This window comes from Stigmatopora argus, chromosome 15 (assembly GCF_051989625.1).
Source record: "Stigmatopora argus isolate UIUO_Sarg chromosome 15, RoL_Sarg_1.0, whole genome shotgun sequence".
NCBI lineage: Eukaryota > Metazoa > Chordata > Actinopteri > Syngnathiformes > Syngnathidae > Stigmatopora > Stigmatopora argus.
In genome coordinates, this window is record NC_135401.1 from 3438238 (window position 1) to 3462268 (window position 24031).

Genomic DNA, 24031 nt, shown 5'->3' on the forward strand with positions numbered 1-24031 from the left:
GCATTTTCTTCTGCACACACTTAAAGCATATATACTTTCGGGAAAGCTGACCGTGTGAGACATTTATACCACCTGCATTATTGATATGCCATGTCATGCTCGAACCACAAGCTAAGAGCCCCTGATATGAATGCCCTCATTAGCAGTAGCTCTTTGCTAGAGGACACTGCAGGTGCTCCACACTGATGCCAAAATGAAGACGAGGGGAAAGCAAAGCAATACTTCCACGTTCCAGGCAATATATCCTGGAATCGGGCACTCATTTAAAGAATCGAACTGGGGAGGATAAAAGGCTTAATGCTTTATAGGGGCATGAAAATTGCAAATGGAAATAATGCAATTAAATAATGTGTTGGGAGAATGAATGGCGGGCACTGAAAGTGTTAATAATAACACGTACCGTATTTTTCGGACTATAAGTCGCACCTGAGAATAAGTCGGACTAGCCAAAAAATGTACAATGAAGGGAAAAAATATATAAGTCACATTTTGGGGGCAATTTAATTTGATAAAATCGAAAAGAATAGAGGCAACAACATGTTGAATATAATTTTTTTACATTTTTTTGGTAAGCCCTTCTCATAGGTTAAGCCAAAAGTTTACCTACCACAATGTTAATAATAATCAAAACACGCTTAGACCGCCCTCTTGAGGGTCAGTGTAAAAATAACGTGAAATTATATAATAACGGGTGAATAATTTCACATATAAGGCACACTGGAGTATAAGTCGCACCCCCGGCAAAACTACAAAAAAAACTGCAACTTATAAATCAGAAAATACGGTAAATGTGATAAGTCCAGGTTCTAGTCACGGATGATTGTATCGCTCATCAGTGGTGCTTGTCCACACAGGAACCAGGAGCAAGCACCAGGAGGAAATCCTAACTTCACTAACAACACGGTGGAACCAGTGATAGTTGGGTGTTGCGGGGAAACAACACGCAAGCCGCACAGCTCAACTGCTGAACAAACAGACGGGCTTTATCTTTAACAGCACACATGAGGAGGAAAAACACCAAGTTAGACGGTGACTTGTTTTGAACTTAGCTTTGGGTTAAAAAAGTCTTGACATTGAACTCTGGTTGCAGAATTTCAGTATATTCCACATGTATTGAATACCACGGAGAGCATGTGTGTGTTTAAAATCAATACACAAAATATTTGCATGTGAGTCTGAGTAGTGACAAGCCTTACAAAATTGGGGTCATAATTTCTATTTAGCATTCAATTTAAATAACCTGCTATGTGGAACCTGTGCATACCTCTTGAAACTTTGAACCCACGCAAACATTTCTGCAGAAGAAAAACATGACCAATAAACTAATAACCGGCAGAGCTTTGTAAACACGGAAGACTGACTTTTTACATGGCCTCACTCCCAAAAAGTCCAAAAAAATCTGTTTTACGGCAAAAAAGACACGCTCGCGCTGTTCACAACAGTTTTGGTTTTCTAGCATTCGTGTCAAAATACAAGCATGTGATTTTATATGTAAAAAATGAACTCAAACACTAAAAAAACCACCAAAGCCCCGCGGACCACCCGTTTGAGACAACCGCTCTAACTTTTAAATGAGGGCTTCTTGCAATGCAAAATACTTGAGACGTATAAATTATAGCATGATTTGGTTTTAATGAGATCCGGGATAGAAAGTCCTCCTTGTCCTGATAGTAATTGCATTTACTCTGGCGTAATTCTGCGTAGACAATTTTCTCAATTTTCCCATTTTCTCCAAATACACACCGAGTCTGCCACTGACCCACATTTATCTATGTTGAGGGTTAGGAGTTATCGAGTCCACCATATGCTAACAGTTCTTATACGAAAGTGTCTGGCTGGATTGCTGATATTGAATTCAGTTCAAATAACCTATAATTACTGCATGTGTACAAATGCATAGGGTTTTTCTGATGATACTAAATTTCATAGCATGATATTGACTATCAAATCAGTTAATATTATTTTGAAATTGTTTTTAAAAATAAAATCCAGCAAGCTTAACAGTTCACTGTTGAATTCAGGCTGTTTCTTGTTATCTTAACATAATATGTGCAATTTGCATTCGGTTGGGGAAGTTGTCTTTTTTTTTTTTACACAACACTCACATTGTTTGATAATAAATGCACGTTAGTGTAACAGTAGTAATGCTACTGCTTTTTTACCAGCATGCTTCCAACAATAACTTGTTTACACAACTACTAAAGTAGCAAGAATGAACTGTAAACAACATTTCAAAGTATTTAATAATAACTTGTCGTATTTGTTGGACTACCAGATACTTGTACATGCATTATTCCACACGATTTATTTCCATCCTTTCATTCTTCTACTGTGCATCTTATGTGTCTAGTTTTTTTTAGGATTTGTTTTACATTTTTGATCGGGATATGATATGACCTGATTACTGATTACCTTTGTATTTAAACAACATATGAGATTTGCATACAACTATTTGACTGTTGACCCACAAAGATGAGACGCCCAATCGTGCAGTGTCCAATCATCCTTTTGCCATCACTTCCAATGGTTTATCATTAGTCGCCGTCCAATCCATTTGAAATGGGAGGGTGGCAGCTGTTAATGGCAGCCAATGAGATCAAGAATACAATTTGTTCTTGCTTTAGCCAAGCTGAAAACTCCCACCATTTACAATATCACTGGCAGAATAGAAGTTTTAAAAAAATTCACTGTCAGCCCTCCCACATTAAATGGATTGGTCATCTAGCACTGTCAATGGCATGCAATGTCTACCAAGCCATAATAGCAATTATAGTCAAGTTATGTGGAGTAATTTAGTATTAAAATAAAAGAATAAAAGTTATATCGTATTGTAATCAGTTGGCTGGAGTAATCGGGTTCAAAATTAGTGCAACACTAGTATGTTACCGATTAAACCTGCGACTCAATAATCATCATCAATCGTGCATTTACTGCACTGTCAACTAGAAATAGTATTTTATTATTAAATGCATTTCAATGATTAATCACACAATCAAACTGACAGATTGACAGTTTTTAGACTATGATCTGTGTCGATACATGTTTGAATGATTGATGACTTGTGCCTTCATTGAAAGAGAACGTCATCTGGTACTCTTCGACAAGTTGGATCTCTCCCACTTGCTACAAACGAGCTGTCAATATTTTTGACATCATCTTGGGGTCTAAATCCCCTCGTATTTACGCGATGGCTGTCAATTTGAGCCTCCCCAATGTCATCCTCCAGGACAAAGGAATGAATGAAAACAAAGGTTGTGGCAAGCAAATCTTAGAGGAAGAGCGATGCCGTAACGAAACACCGCCGTCGTTAGCATCATCAGCCTGGTTAGCATCCACGTTGCATCACAATGGATTATTGTTACGTCAAACCTAAATAGATGGACGCGAATGACGGCGCGATGGATCACGCCACCCCGCGACTCCACTCGTTTTGGACCCGAGCGATCCCTGTCACAATGATCGGTCAAGTGCTCCCGGCGACAACCCGCTTGCATCCGGGGTGAACATTGACTATTCCTCGCTAGCCTAGCATATAGCCTCGGCGGTGCAGCATCGAGATCCGCGATGACAATTGACTCACCCAGCAGAGAGCGCAGGTGTTTCAGCCGCGTCAGAACATCCTTCTTTGGGTCCAAAACTTTCTGTGTAGATTTCTTGACGTCTCCATGGCCCCTTCGAGTGAACATCCCGCTGTAAAATGCAAGCGTGGAAGCCGATCACCTGTGTTGTTACCATACACCGAGGCTCCAGTGTGACTGTCACTTCCCTCACCAGCACTCGATGCTTGCTCGGTAAACATTCGCCCGACAGCCGCCGGTGTTTTTTCCTCTTTTTCCCCCCCTCTGACTGGAGTGTAAACACGGAAGCGCGTCTCGCAACGAGGAGTGGTCTGACTACACGGTTACGCCTACTTGATTGCAAATGTGAGTCGATGGCTGTTAATTCAAATGGAAATGATGTGAACTTAAATAATACGGTGACGTGTTACTATTTTTCCTATTATTTTGTATGACACTGAGATCTGTCACTCAATCAGAACACCCATCGCTCAATAAAATGTCAAATTAAATAAGGTAAAGTAGTTCATGGACTAGACTCAATCAATGCGCGTAGATTTTTTGGTGACATAAATACAATAAAATAGGTTTCATTTTAGAGGTTGACGATTTGCTGCTCTATAGCACCCTCTAGTGTTCTGGATTGGAATGTCACGGGAGACCTAAAAATAACACAATTTGACATACATAATGCACATTTTGACGCGGTTTTCCACGTTTGTATGTGTTCTGTGTTCACACTATTGATGTAAACACGCACTATTTTAAAATTAATTCCTTTCTAACACCAATTGATCCCAAAAATCATGTTCTTAATTGAATTGAATGCTTCTTTTGTCATTATACAAGTATTTTGAGATTTAAAGCTTCACTATGAAGTATATAAATACATTTTTTGATGTAGTTTATTGTAAAATCGCTAAATGGGTTTTTCTTCTTAATAAAAAAACCCAAAACAATCAAATGTCTATACATTTTGACCAGTCGCATCTAATAGTGTATCCAACCATTCATGTCTATTTTTCCAATCCATTGAATCCACTTAGTAAAAAAAATAACTGCACTTTGTGAGTGCAAAATTCCTTTCTTGTAGACAACACATCCTTACATACACAAAAGTAGAGCTATGTTTAGTATAGTGAGAATCTCATCCTCAGTATAATACAAGGGTGTCAAACTCGGATTGGTTGGCGGGCCGCAATAACATGAACTCGATTTCATGTGGACCGGACCATTTTAGATATAATATTTAGATTTTTTTAAACTGGATTATAAGAACTGGATCAAAAGCCCTAAATATTCCGTTTTTTAGAGATATAAAACCGTTTATCTTAACTTTTTTCTTAGTAAGGGAAAACATCTAATAATCATTTGTTTTTCATTTCAAATGGAAACATTTTTTTAATTCTATTCAATATTAAAGTGGAAAACCGAAAATATTTTTATATATTTATTTTTAGATTTTACAAAATGCTTTTTGACCTAAAAACACCAAAAGAAAAAAAATGGTTAAAAAAATTGCAATTATTGATTTAAAAGGGGAAAATCAGGAAATATACATCTATAATTTTCATTTGAATTTGATCCTAAAACAGACATTTGGCACTCATGATTTACCTACTCGGGCCGTACAAAATGATGCGGCGGGCCAGATTTGGCCCCAGGGCCGCCACTTTGACACCTGTGGTATAATACTATTACTTACTGACATGCTTTTAATTAGGAGTGGGAACAGTACCAACAAAAATCTACTCAAGTAAAAGCACTGTTACATTGGTGACATTTTACTCAAGTAAAACACTAGTAAGAATCTACGTGGGTTTTCTCCGGGTACTCCGAATTCCTCCCAGACCCCTAAAACGTGCATGCTAGGTTGATTGAATAATCCATAATGTTCATAGATACAAGTATACGCTTGGTTTTTACCTTTCGCCCCGCGATTGGTCGGCAACCAATTCAAGGTGTTGCCCTCCTAATACCCATGGTTAGCTGGGATAGGCTGCGGCACCCTCGCGAGGATAAGCGGCTCGGAAGAAAGAGGGGTTTATATTATTTATAAGGCATGGCTACATGAACACAGGAGGGCGCCCAAGCCATTTGAAACAAGAAAAAGTAAACCCACGCTGCAAAAAACACCAGATTGCAACCCAATGTGACAATCACCCTAAATCACGTGTCAAAGTGGCGGCCCGGGGGCCAAATCTGGCCCACCGCATCATTTTGTGTGGCCCGGGAAAGTAAATCATGAGTGCCGACTTTCTGTTTTAGGATCAAATTAAAATGAAGAGTATAGATGTATATTAAATTTCCTGATTTTCCCCCTTTTAAATCAATAATAATAATTTTTTATCCATTTTTATGTGTTTTTAGTTCAAAAATCATTTTGTAAAATCTTAAACTATATTAAAAAAGCTCAAATAAACATTGTTTTAGAGCTATAAAAAACTGAATATTCAGGGCATTTAATCCAGTTCTTTTAATCCATTTATTTAAAAAAATCTAAATATTATATCTAAAATGGTCCTGACGATGAAATCGTGTTGACGTTAAAGCGGCCCGCGAACCAACCCGAGTCTGACACCCCTACCCTAAATATTAGAACAGGGGGGGCAAATTCTGACTCCGTAAATGATTACAAAGGCAAAAACCAAGTGATTTAAGTGCAGGTTGGAAAAATATTGATCGTTCCCAGTGTTGTTGAAGTGATTGTGTCTTCTTTTTTTTTAAATTAAAGATTGCTCCAAGGAAACTAAAGAGGTTGCGAGAAAGCTGATGCTAAAGAGTAAAAAGAGGGAAATCCGCCTTTGGCCTGCAGTTTGCTATGACACTCATTATCTGAAGTGGGCCATTCTGAGGAAGGAGTAATCACCGCCGTAATCATCGCTCAGTCTTGCCAAACCTGCCCTGTTGTTCAAGTGCAGCTTATTATCTGAGATAACATGGACCATCGATAATCTTTCAACAACAACAGCGAGATGAAATCTTTTCTAGGATCTGCTAGGATGTGAGGAGGGGTCATATGATTCAGATTTATGTGCATAGACCATTCACTGCTGTGGTATTTGACAAGGCCTTGCATACAGAGATCAACTAGTAGGACACTCATTGAGTAAAAATGCAGTTTTGTGGTTCTTCTACTGGTCTTGGATTTAGTGGTGTTAAATGCCTGGTGACCAAAGGGTGGCACTGCAAGCCCACAAATGTAAACTGGTCTTCTCACCACCAGGCTGTGTGTAATCCAAGGTTTGAAAAGCACTTGTCGCCTCTAAATTGTTCCTACAAAGAGCTTGGAAATACTTGACTTTTCTCCTTATGTGGTTATAGATTTCCCTTTTCCAGAATTAAGTGCCATTAAAAGCTAATGTATCCAGCTAAACCACATTAAAGAAGGGTTGGGTGGACAGTGGGATATTTGATCATACACCTAGCCTGAGGTATAATGATAAAATTATAAAAATAAGAATAATTTGCAGTTGTGTTGAATTATTTTCATCATTTTAAAATTATGAGGATGAATTAAATTGTTGCATCTAATGGAAAATAGTGCAAATTTGTCATCCATCCTCGTGGTATGAAAAGGTTGCAAACAATTTTCCAGATTGTTTATTAATATATATTTGAATACTTTAAAAATGTAATTTGATTGGACATAATGAAAGGATCTTGCGCGTTTGAATTAATGTTAAAAAAAACATCCGCAACGGCAATGACAATAATATAAACCTTTTTGTTTTGTTTTTTAAATGTACTTCATCCCTAAAATTCAAACTAAAGTTTGGATTATTATACAATAAATAGCATAAGAGGAATATTTCTTTTTCTCCAGGAAAATTTAAAAAACCGAATAAATATTTGTCAACTTCCATAAAATGAATACAAAAACAAAAGCCCATCTAGTCTATTTTTCATTTTCCACCAGGGGTCGTCACAGTGTCTTCAGCCATCAAATGTTTTCAACAACAACATCCCAACATCCACATACATAACCTATTTTTTTCCCTAAAACATTTAGTCAGACCTTAACCAAACCTCTGAATGAAAGTAATATATACAATAATTCAAAAGCCTAATTGTACTAATAAAGTAAAGCATCATATATGTCATGTCGTGAAAAAGATGGAGCAATTGCTAAAGCTCGTGTTCATGATGCACACGGGGGGGATTGGAGCACATTTCCATGGAGGTTAATGAGGGGGCACTCTGAAGTAATTAAAACAAGAGCATTATAAGGCAAATGTTTCACATAAGGTACTCACTGCAGAATATGCTTTACTTAATTAAAACTCTCTGCTGACAGCATTTTGTATCTTCCAGGTAATCAGCTGTGAAATTAATAAGGCCGGGAGAATTACACCAGGCGTTCTGGCAAAGAAAAGCGATTTTTCTTCTGCAGTGTGCATGACAGGGGCCTCCATTTGGAATGTGTGATCCATATTAAGCTGAAAAATAGTTCTTCAGGTTCTCTCCCTAATCTGATTCCAATTTTGCTCGCGGTGAGACACCGTCGCGGCAAGCCGGGGGACGTTTAATTGAAACGCCTGCACTTTTTAATTGGATTTTGTTAAGATGTGGCATCACCTTCTGAATTACAGCCGTGCGCCTTTAAAAGCTGATACCGACTGGTTTCCAACGGTGATCAGTTAAGGGGCTGAAATAATGCTTCCATTCAACATTGTGTCTCCACACTGAGACATTCTTGAATTTAAAGACGGACGACGCACTTGCTCGGTGGCCTTGCGTTTCAAAGACTGCATTTATCTGTTAAATGAATGAATTGGTTGTTGGGTGGGGGGGTACCTTTTGGCGCAATACTAAAGGCATTTCAAAAAAGTGAGTCTGCGATATATCATGATATTACGTTGCGCAATTCTCGCATCAAAACGTGTGTTTCGGGTGGAAATAAGGGTACTCGGACGTTTGGTCGCCCGGACGTTTGGTCGCCCGGACGTTTGGTCGCCCGGACGTTTGGTCGCCCGGACGTTTGGTCGCCCGGACGTTTGGTCGCCCGGACGTTTGGTCGCCCGGACGTTTGGTCGCCCGGACGTTTGGTCGCCGGACGTTTGACAACATGACAGAGAGTTTACTGTTGAAACCAGCTCTCAAAATTATAGTCATGAGAGAGAGAATTTAATATCTAAATATCTACTGTTGAAACCAGCTCTCAAAATTATATTCACCCGGGCGACCAAACGTCCGGGCGACCAAATGTCCGGGCTACCAAACGTCCGGGCGACCAAACGTCCGGCGACCAAACGTCCGGTCACGGGAAATAAGCAATATGATGGCTGCAGTTCCACTACCGTCCACTTGTTGACAGCACCCAGATGCCAGACACCGTAAAATAAGGGCCATTGGTTGTTCAAACATAAAACTAACATATTTATACTTTCGTCTGGAATGATGTTTCAGGATTATATTGATATAAATATATTTTTATGTCCAGTTAGATTTTTTTTATGTACAAAAATCGGATTCCTCGCATATTCACCGCGATTGCGACCCGTGTATCGCGATACGGATCGCAACACAGACACCTACGCGATACAATGCCCATTCGCTTAAATGGCCAATCGTATGATTATTCTGGATCAAACCGCCCACCGTTCTATGGCCCATACTTCAGCTGTCACATCGCCATCGGCGAGCGAGATATGATATCATAGTTAAGCCGAGCCCACTCCGGCAAGTTCAGTCCCCGCGTAGGTGGTTCACACTGAGCTTCCTTCACCTCTCGGAGGTTGCCGCTCTCCCAACCTTACACGTGGAGACTGGTGTATTTTTCCATTCGAGGGGTTAGTCTCACTCTGGCGTGTGAAAAATAAATAAATATAGCCGCTATCCCAATGCCGCCTCCTCCATCGACATCCGTGACCCCCTCCGATAAGCTTGGAGTTCATCCCTTCCACTGATTAGTTTCCTGGCAGATTGAATGGCCGTGTGTCACCCCCGTTGGCTCTACCTGTGTGCCTGGATCAGCGGGTGGCTGCAACAGTGTCCGACGTGATACTGAAACCATTATTTATTCTCTGCCTGCCCAGCAAATCCAAGTTCCCCACCTCGCGCAGAATTTATGGAAAGGCGATGCCATCTTTGGCTAGTTTATATTCTAGAAAAACGCCATGTCTGAGACGCCACGTAAGTTGCCACCATTTCTCCAATTGGATTTATATTCTAGCCCAGGATCCGGAAAATACGAGGTCGTTAATAAGTTCTCGGGCAAAATTCGCTTCCTCTCTGGCGGCGTAAACTGTTTGTGTATGTCTGCATTGTCACGTTGTCCTGTGTGTTATTCATAGCCCAAAAGGAAAAAAAAAAGTGAAATAACAAGCACAAGAGGGATTTCATGTTAGTTTGTTTTTCCTTCCCTGGAAAGATATGTTTTTCTCAGACAACACCAGGCGAAAACTTTGTTTACTCCAGAGCGGAAAGCGCCGATATATTCCCTGAAAAGCCAATCGAGTTAAATGGCGCCATTACGTATGGGTTCCCACGGGTATAGTGCATTCAGCTTTACTTATGTTACACCTCTGGCCTTTTTATCGCCGTTATCAATGGCGCGCTGTGCATCATTAGAAAAAGACAAACAGCCTTGTTTCTTTCTGGGGGGCAGACAGAAAATCAATGCCGGCTTTCCCATGAGCACCTAATTAGCCGGACACTTGTGCGCTGTTAAAACACAGAGCCGATCTCTTTGTCCGCCGGGTCGATGAGGCCAAATCCACCAGAGACACCTTCAGAGCTGATAAAGTGTCAGAGAGGTGAGGAGTAAACACACAAGTGACACTTATGGTCTAGCACGTCTCGCGCTTACTATATGCTTTGGCAGACTCGATTTCAACTTTATCGGACGCGGCGCGCCGTGCCAATGTTTTTTCTTATCTCGTTAATACCTGGGATGATTTTTTGATACACACTATAAAGCAGAAATGCAGCTCTTGCTTGTTTGGAATCCATTCAACGGGTGTCCAAGAGAGATTACGATTGCTCGAGTGCAAGGAGAGCTGGAGATGACTAAACGGATGAGCGGACAAAGGAGGAAATAATGAAAAATAACGAATATAATAAGAAAAAGCAGAAGGCTAGGGGTGACAAACATACGGCCCGTGGACCAAAAGTGGCCCGCAAGGGTGTCCGATCTGGCCAATGGAGTTGTTTTCCCTGACAAGCACTTTATACTGTACATACACTATAAAATGCTTTTTTCCCAACACATGGGCACCAACATTTTTGGTTGTGTAATCGAGTACATGTACTACTGCATTTTGTTCAATTTTTTTATCTGCAGTCACATTCATTCTTTCAAAAATAATCATGTTGACAAAAATAATGAGGGTGACAGAACCCTTTTTCTCATAGTAAAGAATCTGCCTTATCGCCACAATATGAGCAATAATATTCATAATCAATTTTACACACATATACAAGCATCACCAAACAGATGCCAAATGCATTTAACGTATAATGACATATCTCAAGAAGGGCTGACATTTTAGCAGACAGCTGCCCCATTAATTATTCCCTATTATTTGCATCCAAAGTTATTCCTTGTTAAATCTGTCAATGACTAAAAATGCCAGTAGTTGATAGTCTCACCCTGCAAAAACGGATTGTTTCTGAATGATTGTGTGTTCATTGGGTGTGTCGTTTTACTTCAGACTAGTTTTAACTTACAGTAATTCACTTGAAAATGCTGTTATTTTGAGACCTAAAATCTGTATGCTTAACAATGATTCATAATGATTCACGGCAACGCACTCGTAACCGAACAAACAAATTTAAATTAACTTGGATTAATATATACAGACAGACTCAAACATACGTTTAATGTAACTTTACAGAAAACTGAATTCAAATTTTTCATCATACCTCGAGCATGTCGAAGGTAGAGCTGATCTTAGGTCGAGGTACCACTGTAGTTTTTTTCGTACGAACCTGTCACTTTATTGATATTTGCCGGTGGTATTCCAGTAAAGATACTTGAAGTAGTAATTATGGCAACAACTGCAATGAGAATATGTATTTTATGCATAGTCTATAGTAATATAGAGCTATAAATGATAAAGAGTTGTAAAAAAAGGCTCAGACTTCATTTAAGCCAGAATAGGCTCATGAAAGAAGTGCTGAATATATATATTTTTAACTTGAGTGCCAGGTGTTAGACAGGCTTCTTAAATAGCTTCTGACTCAATTGGTCTCTCAGCGGCAGCGTTCAATAAAAAAAAAAGCAAAGAAGTGGAAAGTGGGAGGAAAAAAAAAATCGAAAATGTCCAATCCTTTTCTGTAACCTGTCAGAGTGACACTTGCAAACTTGCACTATAGACAAGGTGGCAGTACAAACGCAGATAGATGGCGGGGAATAAAAGGGCCTTCTCGCGGCAAACTTTCTGAAAATGTCAGCCTTTCAAGCCGTTGAGAAGACCTATTTCATATCTATTACAGCAGGCATTCTGTGGCCGATATTTCCGATTGGAGTCCCGCAAATCCTCTGCCAATCTTCTGCCCTTAAGAATCTTTGCCAAGCCCGGATGCATTATGCCTCCTCCCTCCTCTCGCCCCCCTTTTTGATGTGACAGAACAAACCGCGACCTATTAGGATTAAGGCTTTGAAAAGATCTTTGAAGCTGTTCAAGGTTCCTTCAAACTGGGGAATGACAATATAAGCTGTGCGGCGGCAGATGCCAAATGGAGTGATTGCTAGTGCTCCTCGGGGAGGTCTGCTGTCACAAAATGTCGCACAAGTACAAACACTCACAGTGTGGCTCGCGGCATCCACCTGGATTCATTTAAAACTATGGTGTGTGCCGTTTTTGGGGTTTTCGGGGCGAACGCTATAGTGTCAATTTTGAAATTTTACCTATGTAAATCAAAGGTGTCCAAAGTAAGGCCCTTGGGCTAATAGCGGCATGCCTACTGGCCCTGTTCGGCCCTGAAAGAAACTAAAAAGTCGGTGGTAGTCACCGATTGGGCTGGTGTGAATATAAACTAGCGAATTCTGGTGCGGACCAAGAAGCTGGTTTTTGGCCTTGCTGGGGAGGTTAGGTGGTCTTGGTTCGCTTGTAAGTGGGCCGTGGTTGGGAACAAAGTTGGAAATCACGCAGCTATTTGGGCGTAACAGGCTTCCGTAGCCAGAGGCATTGTGGGAAATGTCATTAGTTAGTATGTCGGCTAACATGAATATTCTATCTTCTAGACCAAGGGTGTCAGACTCGGGTTGGTTCGCGGGCCGCGTTAACGTCAACTCGATTTTATGTGGGCCGGACCATTTTAGATATAATATTTAGATTTTTATTTATTTATAAATGGATTAAAAGAACTGGATTAAAAGCCCTGAATATTCAGTTTTTTTATAGATCTAAAACAATGTTTATTTTAGCTTTTTTTATATTTTTAGATTTTACAAAATGATTTTTGAACTAAAAACATAGAAAAATTGATTAAAAAATTACAATTATTGATTTAAAAGGGGGAAAATCAGGAAATTTAATATACATCTATACTCTTCATTTTAATTTGATCCTAAAACAAAGTCGGCACTCATGATTTACTTTCCCGGGCCACACAAAACGATGTGGCGGGCCAGATTTGGCCCCCGGACCGCCACTTTTACACCTATGATCTACACACTACAAAAATATTATTAAACGTGGCACGCAGAAAAAGATGTTTGATTTTGAATGATGGAAGTACGTTACTGATGCAAAACAGAGCAAATCAAGCAAAAGCGGTATTCTCCAAAGTTGCCCATGCATATTGCCTCACTCAAACAAGTGTGTCAATTGGTGAGCTTTGGCCACAATCAAAAAGGAATTTAGTTTTCTGCTATCTCATCACTCTGAATATCAGTAATCGGAGTTGCCTCGCCACCCTGAGGTAGGCGAGAACATATGCGAGCGATATCAAATATTCAAAACAGGTGATCCCAAGAGAGATTTATCAGAGCAAATTTCCCAGGTGATCCTATTTAGATATTCAGCAGCTGTTTTGTGTGACGCCTCGGTGTGAGATGTCACTGAGAGACAGTCACTCCAGATAGTCGACGTGAGTAGAAATGAAGCCATGGGGCACTCGGGGTAAAGGCTTCTCATTACGCAGTCAAAAAGACAAGTTCTCAGTGAGCTGCCACTATAAAGCACACATCCATCTGCCGTGTCATCTTATCTTGGGAGTCTACACATTCAAATGCTCAATACTGGCTTGCCTTGCCAGATTTAAGAAGTGAAAGAGGCATAATCTCTTTATAGAGTAGTACAAGCCAATCACTGAATTGAAAAATGGTGGTACCTCTATTTATGAAATGAATTCATTCTAGGATTGGTTTCGTAATATTTTGTAAGTAGACGCATTTTATATGTAAAAACTTGAATTTGTTCCAACTATATTGTAAGATCCTTAATACTATCTCCAAAACCATGATCAAAGAATACCAATATGTATATATGAAATTCAGTGGTACCTCTACTTACGAAATTAAGTGGTTTCGTAACTTGGATTTTTTTCATGTAGAAACATTTTACTTTGCCGACACCATCCCGGAAAAAGATGGTCGGCCGGTCGCACTCATCGGTGGCCTTTGCTGCACTGAGGGGTGACATGGCACCTGTTAGGGCAGCCTAGATTAGCTGGATGTGAATGATGTGGAATTTTTTGTGGATGTCAGAGTCCAGAACCAATCTGTCAGCCAGGGTTCATTCATCTTTGATGTTCAATGATGAGGAAACTGGAGGTCCTCAATGGGCTATTGTTTCGTATAAGTAGTGCCTATTGATACCATGAGAGCCACGTTTGTTTTTAGTCAGTGGTGGGAGGAGCTGATTTTAAAGGGTTTAATGGTGCATCTAACCAGTCTAAAGATTCTACTTCGGAGCCATGCTTTCACTTTTGGATGTTTACCTCTAAACCAGGGATGCTCAATACATTGATCGTAATCTAACAGTAGATTGGCAAAGTACTATGGGTAGATCGCTTGACAATAAGATCGGATCTGGTCTGATAGTTTCCTTCTTTAGGCTATTATGATTATGACTCATCTGCAGCCAATCAGGTCGAACGATAAAGCCACTTTTATTGGTGGTCTTGCAGGTTGATCATAACGCAGGAGGCGGTAGTGGATGCTCATTGGACAATCTCGCGCAAGGAAGTTGTTGGAGCAAAAAAGTTAGATCTAAAGAACAATACCTGCCAATCTCGTGCGGTGGCTGGCTGCCATTTTTTCTGAATCCGGCCGGTGTTGAATGGCTTCTGAGACAATTTTCGGTGACACCGCGGTACCATTTGATTGTTGTCATGTCTGCTTTGTGGTCCTTCCGGCTCCTTTTCACCTTCTTTGCCTTAAAAAAAATGGATAGCCTTGATGAAGTGCATTACTCATGCTATTGTTCAGCTAATCATATCCTCTCCAACAACTGCTACAAGTGACAAGATAAGATAGGAACTATTAATGCTGTATCGCATCATCTGAAATTATGAAATTATGCGCAGAGGAGCCAAGGCATCACGGAAGGAAATGGAAATCAATCTGTAGCGCTTCCATTTTGTGTATCGCCTTGAAAGAAAACAGTCATGTTCCATGTTATCTACCCTAAATTCCATTAGAATCGGGTTAATTCAGTGGCAAAGATTTAAAAACGTTTTCCTATCTTCTCATCTGCTCGTGTCTTTGAGTGCTCTCTGTTTGTAAGGTGTTCTAATTTCATATCTTGCCAGATAACGCGTCTTGCTGACGCACGATCTGGGATATTACTAGCGCTTCCGTAAATGCTGGAACAATAATTAAATGGAAAATTGTAAAGAGCTTACTTTAAGCAGCAAATTGGAAGTACATCCACTCTTTTCTTTTTGCTTGACCTTATTCTCGCTTTCCTGTGATTAGAATTTCAATGGACACGTCTAAAACACTTCATTGCGTTTACTCCTTAACAAAATCCACTATACATAGATGAGATGGAGAATTGTTGGAGGTACAATAATATATAGGCCTTTTTTTTTTTACTATATGGCTATATGGCTCTGACACTGTTTGGGTGGCCTCTTTAAGTGTGATGAAATATGCAAGCGCAATCATACATTGCAGATGGAGAGGCAGTTTTTCACTCCTCATTTGCGGTTCAATTGCAAGAGTGTGGATTGCCTGTTTTTCCAGGAAAGAAAATAGACGGCTGTGTCACTCAGTATGCATAAACTGCTCGTCTGTTTGTTGTACGCTGTCAACGGAAATGATAGCAATTCTATTTGTCTCATAAGAAAGATATTGTTGCCGTCTGAAAAGTAGTCTTTCTGAAAAGGAAGCTTTGTCCATTCTGAAGTTATTTTCTCCAGACGTAATCTGCCGGCTTCATTCTCAAACCTGCTATTGCGGGAAACAGTGTCAAACTAATCAGGGGGGGGGTAAAAAACATGATAGAAAGGCTGGTAATTATTAATGATGTCCCAATTCAATACTCATTATTGGTATTGGCGCACAATACGAAAAGTTTTGGAGTATCACCAATGATATATGAAAAGTTAATAGTGTCGGAACACTAATATAAGCATGAAATAGGGGGAAAAAGCAAGTCACAGTATTTTTACTGGCATTAGTACAGAATAATATTAAAAAGACACCATAAAAAGACTGTGCTTACATCGCGTTTATTCACCAATTGGGGCACACCTTGGAACCTATTTTGATAAACGACGTATTATTGTGTTACCGTATTTTGCTGTTTAACATACCCCCCATTTAATATACCCGGATATATTAAACGGCAGGGGTATATTAAATGGCACACAAACGGGAAGGTACGATCCACTACGGACTCTTTATGCCATGACGGGGTGCATCAAAGTTTTGCAGAACTACTGCAAACTACTTACTGCTCAGGTTAAAACTACTTACAGCTGAATAAAGTCTGACTTGGAATTTTAATGAACTTAAGTATCTATAATTATGCCCCCATGAACACCATACAAATCTTGCTAAAAAAGCTGAGTTGCTGTTTAATATACCCGGGTATATTAAACAGCAGGGGTAGATCAAATGGCGCACAAATGGGAGGCTCAAAAAAGCAAAAACCATTTATTTTATTTTTATAACCAATCATTTTTTCGGGTATATTAAACGGCAAAATACGATATGCTTTTCGGCTGCAATAAACCATGAAGCAAACATAGCCGCCATGTCTTTTTAGAAACTAATAACAGTAACGGATCATTGTAAACACAACATTTCTTGACTTTAATACAGAGTGATTTATCATTTACTTGCGACATTCCATTTTGCATTCTTTTTTGGCGACGGGTGGGTATCGGCAAACCCTATCTTCAAAAAAATCGGATTGCCAGAAGTCAAAAAAATTGTATCGGGACATCCCTAGTATAATTATGCGCTGTTCATTCAACATTAATGATCCACCACATGGGATGCAACTATTCTGTTGGAGGCAAAATAATAAGAAAAAAAATAAGAGAAAAGATCATGCCATACAGAGCCCGCCTACACCTACGTAGCTGCACTTGAAGCAAACATCTAGCTCGATCAAGCCGCCAGAGAATAACATCCTCCATTTTGCGCATAGGAGGTCCCTCTCATTTTACCTTGTTGAGAGAGCGAGAGCGACCGAGAGAGAGACAGACAGACTGAAGAGGGAAGAGAGGTTACCTCTGTTTTGTTCACTCCTCTCTCTAACTGGTAGTGTTTGACTTCCCCCAGCCAGGAGTGGGTAATTCCGAAGCCCTGTGTGAGGTTGTTAGATCACTGAGGCCCAAGACAGCACCATTCTTTGCAGACCCTTGACAGCAAATATGTGGTAATGATATTGTCTCCTGCTGGGTAATAACACACAATTCCAACTGCCACATACTGCAAGCTCTGGAGGGAAAAATAGAGGGCAGGGAGAAAAAAAGAAAAGAAATTACACTGAAGTACTGGAGGAAAATGACAAGAAATGTCTTCATCGTCAAGTCGTTCTCGCCGCAGGAGTCTGTAGTGGGAACAAATGTTTTATTTAACAGGCTGTACAAAAGAATGTCCTCGTGGATCTTGACATTATCTCATCATTGGTAACTGGATTTGAACTCTGGCCTAAAAAAAATGAAGGAATGAAAAACTCCATTAAATTTTTTTTTTAAGGTTTTTTGGGGGGTATACATTTTTTTGAGGAATTTGCTGATATTTTAATCCACAGGTGTCAAAGTGGCGGCCCGGGGGCCAAATCAGGCCCGCCGCACCATTTTGTGCGGCCCGAGAAAGTAAATCATGAGTGCCGACTTTCTGTTTTAATATCAAATTCTAATGGTTATAGATGTACATTACATTTCCTGATTTTCCCTTTTTTAAAATCAATCATCATTTGAAAAAAAAAAAACATGATTAGAAGACATTTTCCATTACAAAGAAAGAAAATCTCAAATAAACAATGCTTTAAATCTATAAAAACGGACTATTTAGGGCTTTTGATCCAGTTCTTTTAATCCAATTTAGAAAAATCAAAAAAATATCTAGATATTAAATCTAAAATGGTCCGGCCCACATGAAATGGCGTTGACGTTAAGGGGACCAACCCGAGTTTGACACCCTTGTCTATGATACTGTGGTTCTTGAGTCATTTTCTATGAAAAAATGTTGAATATATGGATACAATGGTTGTTAAAAAACCCACAGCTTCAAGTGACTATAGCCTTTGTCGCCACTCGGCATAATTAGCGGGTAGTAAACAGCATTTTCCTGCCATGGAGACCCTCGCATTCTTAATCAGACCACACTGGCAGCCTCAACCTTGACCTTTGTGTTGCTCCACTTGGTACTCAGCTTGTAACTGTCAACACCATCCATCAACTGGCCAATCAGAGTCTGGGTTGGGGGGCCAGTAGCCCCGCTGTACCGCGAAATTGTGGCATGTGATCCTTAATGTAGACAAGACATTGACACAATACATCAAGCTTCGGTGGGGGGCTCCTTTGGGCTAGTCTATTAGCCTCCTGCCGAGCTACGAGCTGCCCGGACCTACTCCTGGGGATAAGTAGAAATCACAGTGCCAAATCTAGACATCTCAAAGACCAGCCTGAGATGCACTCGGGCCTGCTGTCAATCAAAGCCTGTTTACAAAGTCTAGTCAAACTTATGATGGTTGTATGACCAAGACAATATATCTCAAGAAGGTGGAAACTTCAAATTTAGGGGCTGTTTATAAGTTTCCATTCATGCCAGCGGCACTTAAGAACTGGTAGAATACGAATTGTTGAAAAAATACTTTTAAAAATATACTTGAAAATGTCGCCATTATTAATTCTGGGTAAAAAATGGAATTCGGTATCGGCAACAAAACGAAAAGAAGCCAATCTTTTTAGTTCAAAAGTATAAAATCAAAAAGCGATGCAAACTAAGGGGCAGTTTACAAGTTTCCATTCGTGTTAGAGGCACTTAAGAACAGATAAAATGCAAGTAGTTGAAAAAATGAATTAGAAAATCTTCAAAAATGACAGTCATTAGTTCTGTAAAGAAAAAAGCCAATTATTTTAGTTAAAAAAAATCATACATGCAAAAATCTATACAAGACGTTTATCTTGCTGTTTCTGTGCAAATATGCTATTTGCCAAAAATGGTCAGGCATGCACATTTTGAACACAAATTCCTTCAAAAACGGGCTAACGAGTGGTCGATTTCATCCCATTTTCTTCATGCCTGTGTGCATGATCCTTACTATAAAATGAAGTTTTGCTTCAGTTGAGCACAAGACAAGCATTGACCTCTCATTTTTTCATTCATCGGACGAGCCAAGCAACATTGCACATTGGGCTAAAATAAATAGCAAGAAGCAGAATCACTTAATAGAAGTAGCAAGTAAAAAGGTAGCCTTGATAGCAGCAGAAGAGCGTCACATTGAAATGGAAAAATGTCCATTTTTGTCAGCACCTCCGTTCACAAGCTGAACTAGGCATTCAAACGCCTTCATTCTGAGAATGGCAGATTTGCATAACCTAGATAGAAGCACTCCAGTGATTGAATTGTGCTACACTGGAGCAAACAAAGGACATGGAAAAGAATTTACAAACAAATTGGGGGCTTTTTTTAACCACCAAGGTGATTACAGAATTAACTTCCAGTAGGACGAGCCTTTAAATGCTCTTCATCACAAAAATGGCTTACTTTTGGAACACAAACTTTTAAGACAAATATGAAAACATCCCCTACCCGTAGAGATACTACTGACTACAATGTTTAATGGCATTCCAATATTTAGTATCGAGACAGAGGCTTCATTGTGAGTAGTTTTAGGAAGGTATTCTGTTCAAATTCTCATTTCAGAGGAAGTTCATTTTTAAGACAATGCCAACAGCTTGGTATGTTGTTTCTCTAGCTATAGTTTAAGGATAAGTAAAAGGCTTAATTCATGTTCCAAGATATCAAAGAAATTCAAATTACAAAATGCAACCCCCCCCCCCCCCCCCCCCCAAAAAAAAAAATCAAACATCCCCTGAAATGTAAATACACATAGAATTCTGTATTTATTTTGAAATTGGCACATTAGAGGTACTCTTAGTTGGCAGTTTTGGAACAGAGTAAGCTTTTTCCATCTAAAATGCATCTCTACTTACAAAAAAATCCAAGTTTTGAAACCCGTTCAGAACCAATTAATTTTGTAAGTAGAGGTACCACCATATTTTTATCCCCCTTTCGTTTTGCATTTTTTGACTAGCCGGACTTATACTCAGGTGCGACTTATAGTCCGAAAAAATGAATCTAATGACTTTTTTCAGCGTATTAGTACTTGTTTTTCTCCATCATGCAATGCTGACACGAGCTAGTATTTACTGTATATGTACTGAGTGTGCCATTTGTGTGTGTTTCTTTTTGTGTTGTGCTCACGCAGCCAGGTAAGCTTCTCTAATTGCTGTGAGATGCATTAGCACTCAGCCTTTGTTTTTCCCCTTGGTGGCAGTCTGCGGGCCAGAAGACAATCAGAGCAGAAGGGTCATTTTCTGCAAGAGCTCACCTCCCTCCTCCAAGCGTCGCCCGTGACAGCCTCACGCTCGGTAGGAGCCCTAAATTAACACTTGACGTTTGTGAGGCTCAGCCCTGATGAGGCTGCAGAGAGACAAAATGTCAGAAAACAAACACTCCATCATTTTTGCTTCATTTCCTCCAACACTGGAGAAACACACTCACCTAGATGGTTGCGCTGACACTCAGCTTTATTTGTTACCGCCGATCTGCCGCCTTTTGGTCCGAGGAGAGCAATTACTAGAAAGGCGGATAAGAAAAAATAAAGAGGATGATGAGTTGAAATCTGGAAGTGCATAAATGCAATTGCAATCTTTATTTATTAGGACGTACAGATTAAATGTAATGTGTGCCTGGTGAAAAACAGAAAACTGGTTTGCAGAGATGGTTTTCCTAAAGCAGATGTGACATAATAATCTCCCCAAATTTTTGTTTTTTAATTAAAAAAATGTCCTTCATGTTGGAGCAGACAGTTTCTTCTAGACTCTTTCATTTTGTCGAAATTCTTCCACGTTTGTGTGACAGATTCAGTGAAATGTATTCGTCAATGAGCTCATGCAGGCAGAAATCCAAAGGGTTGTCCAGGTCGACGTGTGTGTTGAAATGACTTTGGAACGGTGCAACTTGTTCTTGTAATCCAAGTTAAAAAGCAAAAATGGAAGATTATTTGTGAGAAGAGCAGTGGGAGCAGTAGAATAGGTCATGTACTTTTGTAACCAATTACTATTTTGACAACTGTTTTGTTAAGTAGGATTTTACAGGCCATTGAAGTGTTCATTCCGTGGGTTTTAGAATACCAGACAAAGATGGCGGCCACTTGTCCTATTGCAATTCAAACTTAACCTTGAATTGCATATTCATTTTTATCTATTATTGTTCTCATTATAACTCTCATTGAAGTTACAGCATTTGAAATAAGTGTCACAGAAACGAAAACATGCAGTCAGATGAATTTATTCGCATAATTTGAATTCTGAAAATACCGTACATCACATGTGTCAAAGTGGCGGCCCGGGGGCCAAATCTGGCCCGCCGCATCATTTTATGTGGCCCGGGAAAGTAAATCATGTGTGCCGACTTTCTGTTTTATGATCAAATTAAAATGAAGAGTATAGATGTATATTAAATTTCCTGATTTTCCCCCTTTAAAATCAATAATTGCAATTTTTTAATCATTTTTTTCTGTGTTTTTAGTTCAAAAATCATTTTGTAAAATCTAAAAATAGATTTAAAAAAGCTAAAATAAACATTGTTTTAGATCTATAAAAAACTGGATATTCAGGGATTTTAATCTAGTTCTTTTAATCCATTTATTTAAAAAAAAATCTAAATATGTCGAAAATGGTCCAGCCCACATGAAATCGAGTTGACGTTAACGCGATCCGCAAACCAACCCGAGTCTGACACCCCTGCCATACATGATCTTGAACATTTGGAATATTTCAGTTATAACCCACTATATACCAAGTTCATGGGTTTTCTTATACAGCTTTGCATAGCATCGACATGGATTTTATTATTTATTATATCTTTACACAGCGTGACAGTTGATTTGTTTACATGAGAAATTGCAGTTATGGTGATTTGAGCAAATTGCAGCCAAAAGTACTTGAAATGGGAATAACTGCAATTAGTACGCTCTTGAATGTGGAACACTCACAATGTTTTTGTTTACGCGGGGTTGCTGATCTGTGACTTGTTTCGGGGGCGTCCCGGAGATAGGTTAAAATCACTCGTCATGCCAGAGATTGTCATCATGAGTTTACGATAATAATCAAGGTAGCATAGGGCTAACACTCTTAACACTGTGGCGTTTTTGTGTATAGTCACACTAACCAAAGAATGCACAGAAAAAGAAAAATATACATAAGTCACACTGGTCTATTAGTCATATTTTTGGGGGGCAATTTTTTTAATCTATCAGAAGTCAAGAACAACAGACAAAATGGCACTGATAATGTAACACCCTTTTTTATGTTTAACCCTTTTTTTGCATCTCTATGGCCTAGAAAACACAGAATAACAAGCTATTGGCAATGAGAGTGAGGAAAAAACAAACAAATACAAATCGCACTTGAGTATACGTCGCAGGCCTAGCCAAACTACAAAAAAGTATGACTTATAGTCCAGAAAATACGGTATAGTTGAGAGGAGAACAACGTTCAAGTGAAGTAAGATTTAATTCAGCCTCTGCATCTTCATTGCTTGCCGTTGATATCTTGAGATTAAAATGGTGGATGTAACACCTCATTTAAAATCGGCACGTCCAATTACATATGACTCAAAAAGGCAATGAAGCAATTAAGAGACACAACAAGAAAGAAACAAGCTGTGAAAATCAAATTGATCACGGGAAGGAAATGGGAAACATTGCTTTAAAGAGGTCTTGAGAACCACGTTGAAGAGCCGTCGGGAGGAAATAGGAAGTTGGGAGGCGCTGAATAGGGCCAGGCATGGTAATCAGGTGACAGTGTGACAAAGTTGCGCTTGTTAAAATGGAAATCTTCCCACACTTGCTCTTTCTTGGCCCCCTCTAGCCCGCCACAAACGCTAAGCTCCAGCATCTGAAGTGGCAACACTTGAGATGGTGAAAGTGACAACATCTTAACATAAGCTGAAGGGCTAAAGTGAAAGTCAGGACAAAGACCAACTTCTCATCTCCCTCGCGTTTGGTACCCGAGTCACTCGGACGTTGACCCCATATCTCGAGGAGTAAATAATTCAAATTGTGCCAAGTTATCCTGTTCACATTTCTGAAAAGAATAAAAAATAAAAATCGAATCTCTCTGATTCACTGTTATTGGGTTCTTCCACCCACTTTTGAGCCATAGGTGGCACCGGGCAGAACTGGAGGCATGTAATCCGTCCAAATCCAGCCTCTTCCGAGGAGTGTTAAACCAGGAATGTTCTGTGCGGGTCACTGGATTAGACGGAATTCACGGCGGTAGCTCGACTCGAGAGCCGGAATTAGCGGCGTAGGGAAAAAGGGAGAGGAGTCTCAACTGGTTTTGTATTAAAATGAGCTAACCAGGTGGTCTCCCTCCCCAAACTGGACACTGTGTGTCCCGTAATCTGAAAAGCCCGGAGTGTTTGTCGCTCATTGGACGGAGACCCGCTAAAAAGAGAGAGAAAGACGGGTGGGACGGCCATTGAGGCCTCAGTGAAATGTCTGTCAGGCTTGGTTTACCACAATCACAGCAGTGATTAGCCCCCTTTTGATGACGGGTTTAGTTTTCCGTCCATTGGCAAGAAAGTGAGAATGGACAGGGGGGAAGAGGGGGGTATTGTGGCAGGGGGAGGGTGTCTGGGGCTTACTTTGTTTTGGGAGACTTTGGGGGTGGGCGTCGTCGACACACACAGGGAAAAAAAGGGGCGGGGTTAGGTTCGCTGGTGGCGAACGGGTGTTCGTGTTGTGTAGCTGGGTGCTCCTACGTAATTTCCCAGCGGGTCGCGGGGTCAGGTTTGTATTTAGTTAGTGGTAATGATCTCGTTAGGG

General features: G+C 39.9%; 1 protein-coding gene across 7 annotated transcripts in view; it reads right to left on the reverse strand.

Annotated features, from left to right (window-relative positions):
- The window catches only part of ralgapa2 (Ral GTPase activating protein catalytic subunit alpha 2), a 188374-nt gene that overhangs the window by 69889 nt on the left and 94454 nt on the right, over positions 1-24031 (reverse strand). For 6 of the 7 annotated variants that reach the window (XM_077620367.1, XM_077620368.1, XM_077620361.1 and 3 more), the window contains exons 5-9: positions 20701-20775; positions 20528-20619; positions 17194-17403; positions 14733-14884; positions 3581-3690 (exon numbers count right to left, since the gene is read on the reverse strand). In XM_077620367.1, coding sequence (XP_077476493.1) covers positions 3581-3690; positions 14733-14842 — 220 coding nt within the window. In that variant the 5' untranslated portion in view covers positions 14843-14884; positions 17194-17403; positions 20528-20619; positions 20701-20775. Of the gene's footprint in view, positions 1-3580; positions 3691-3771; positions 3929-14732; positions 14885-17193; positions 17404-20527; positions 20620-20700; positions 20776-24031 lie in introns of those variants that run through there. The other variant, XM_077620366.1, reaches the window with a different exon arrangement.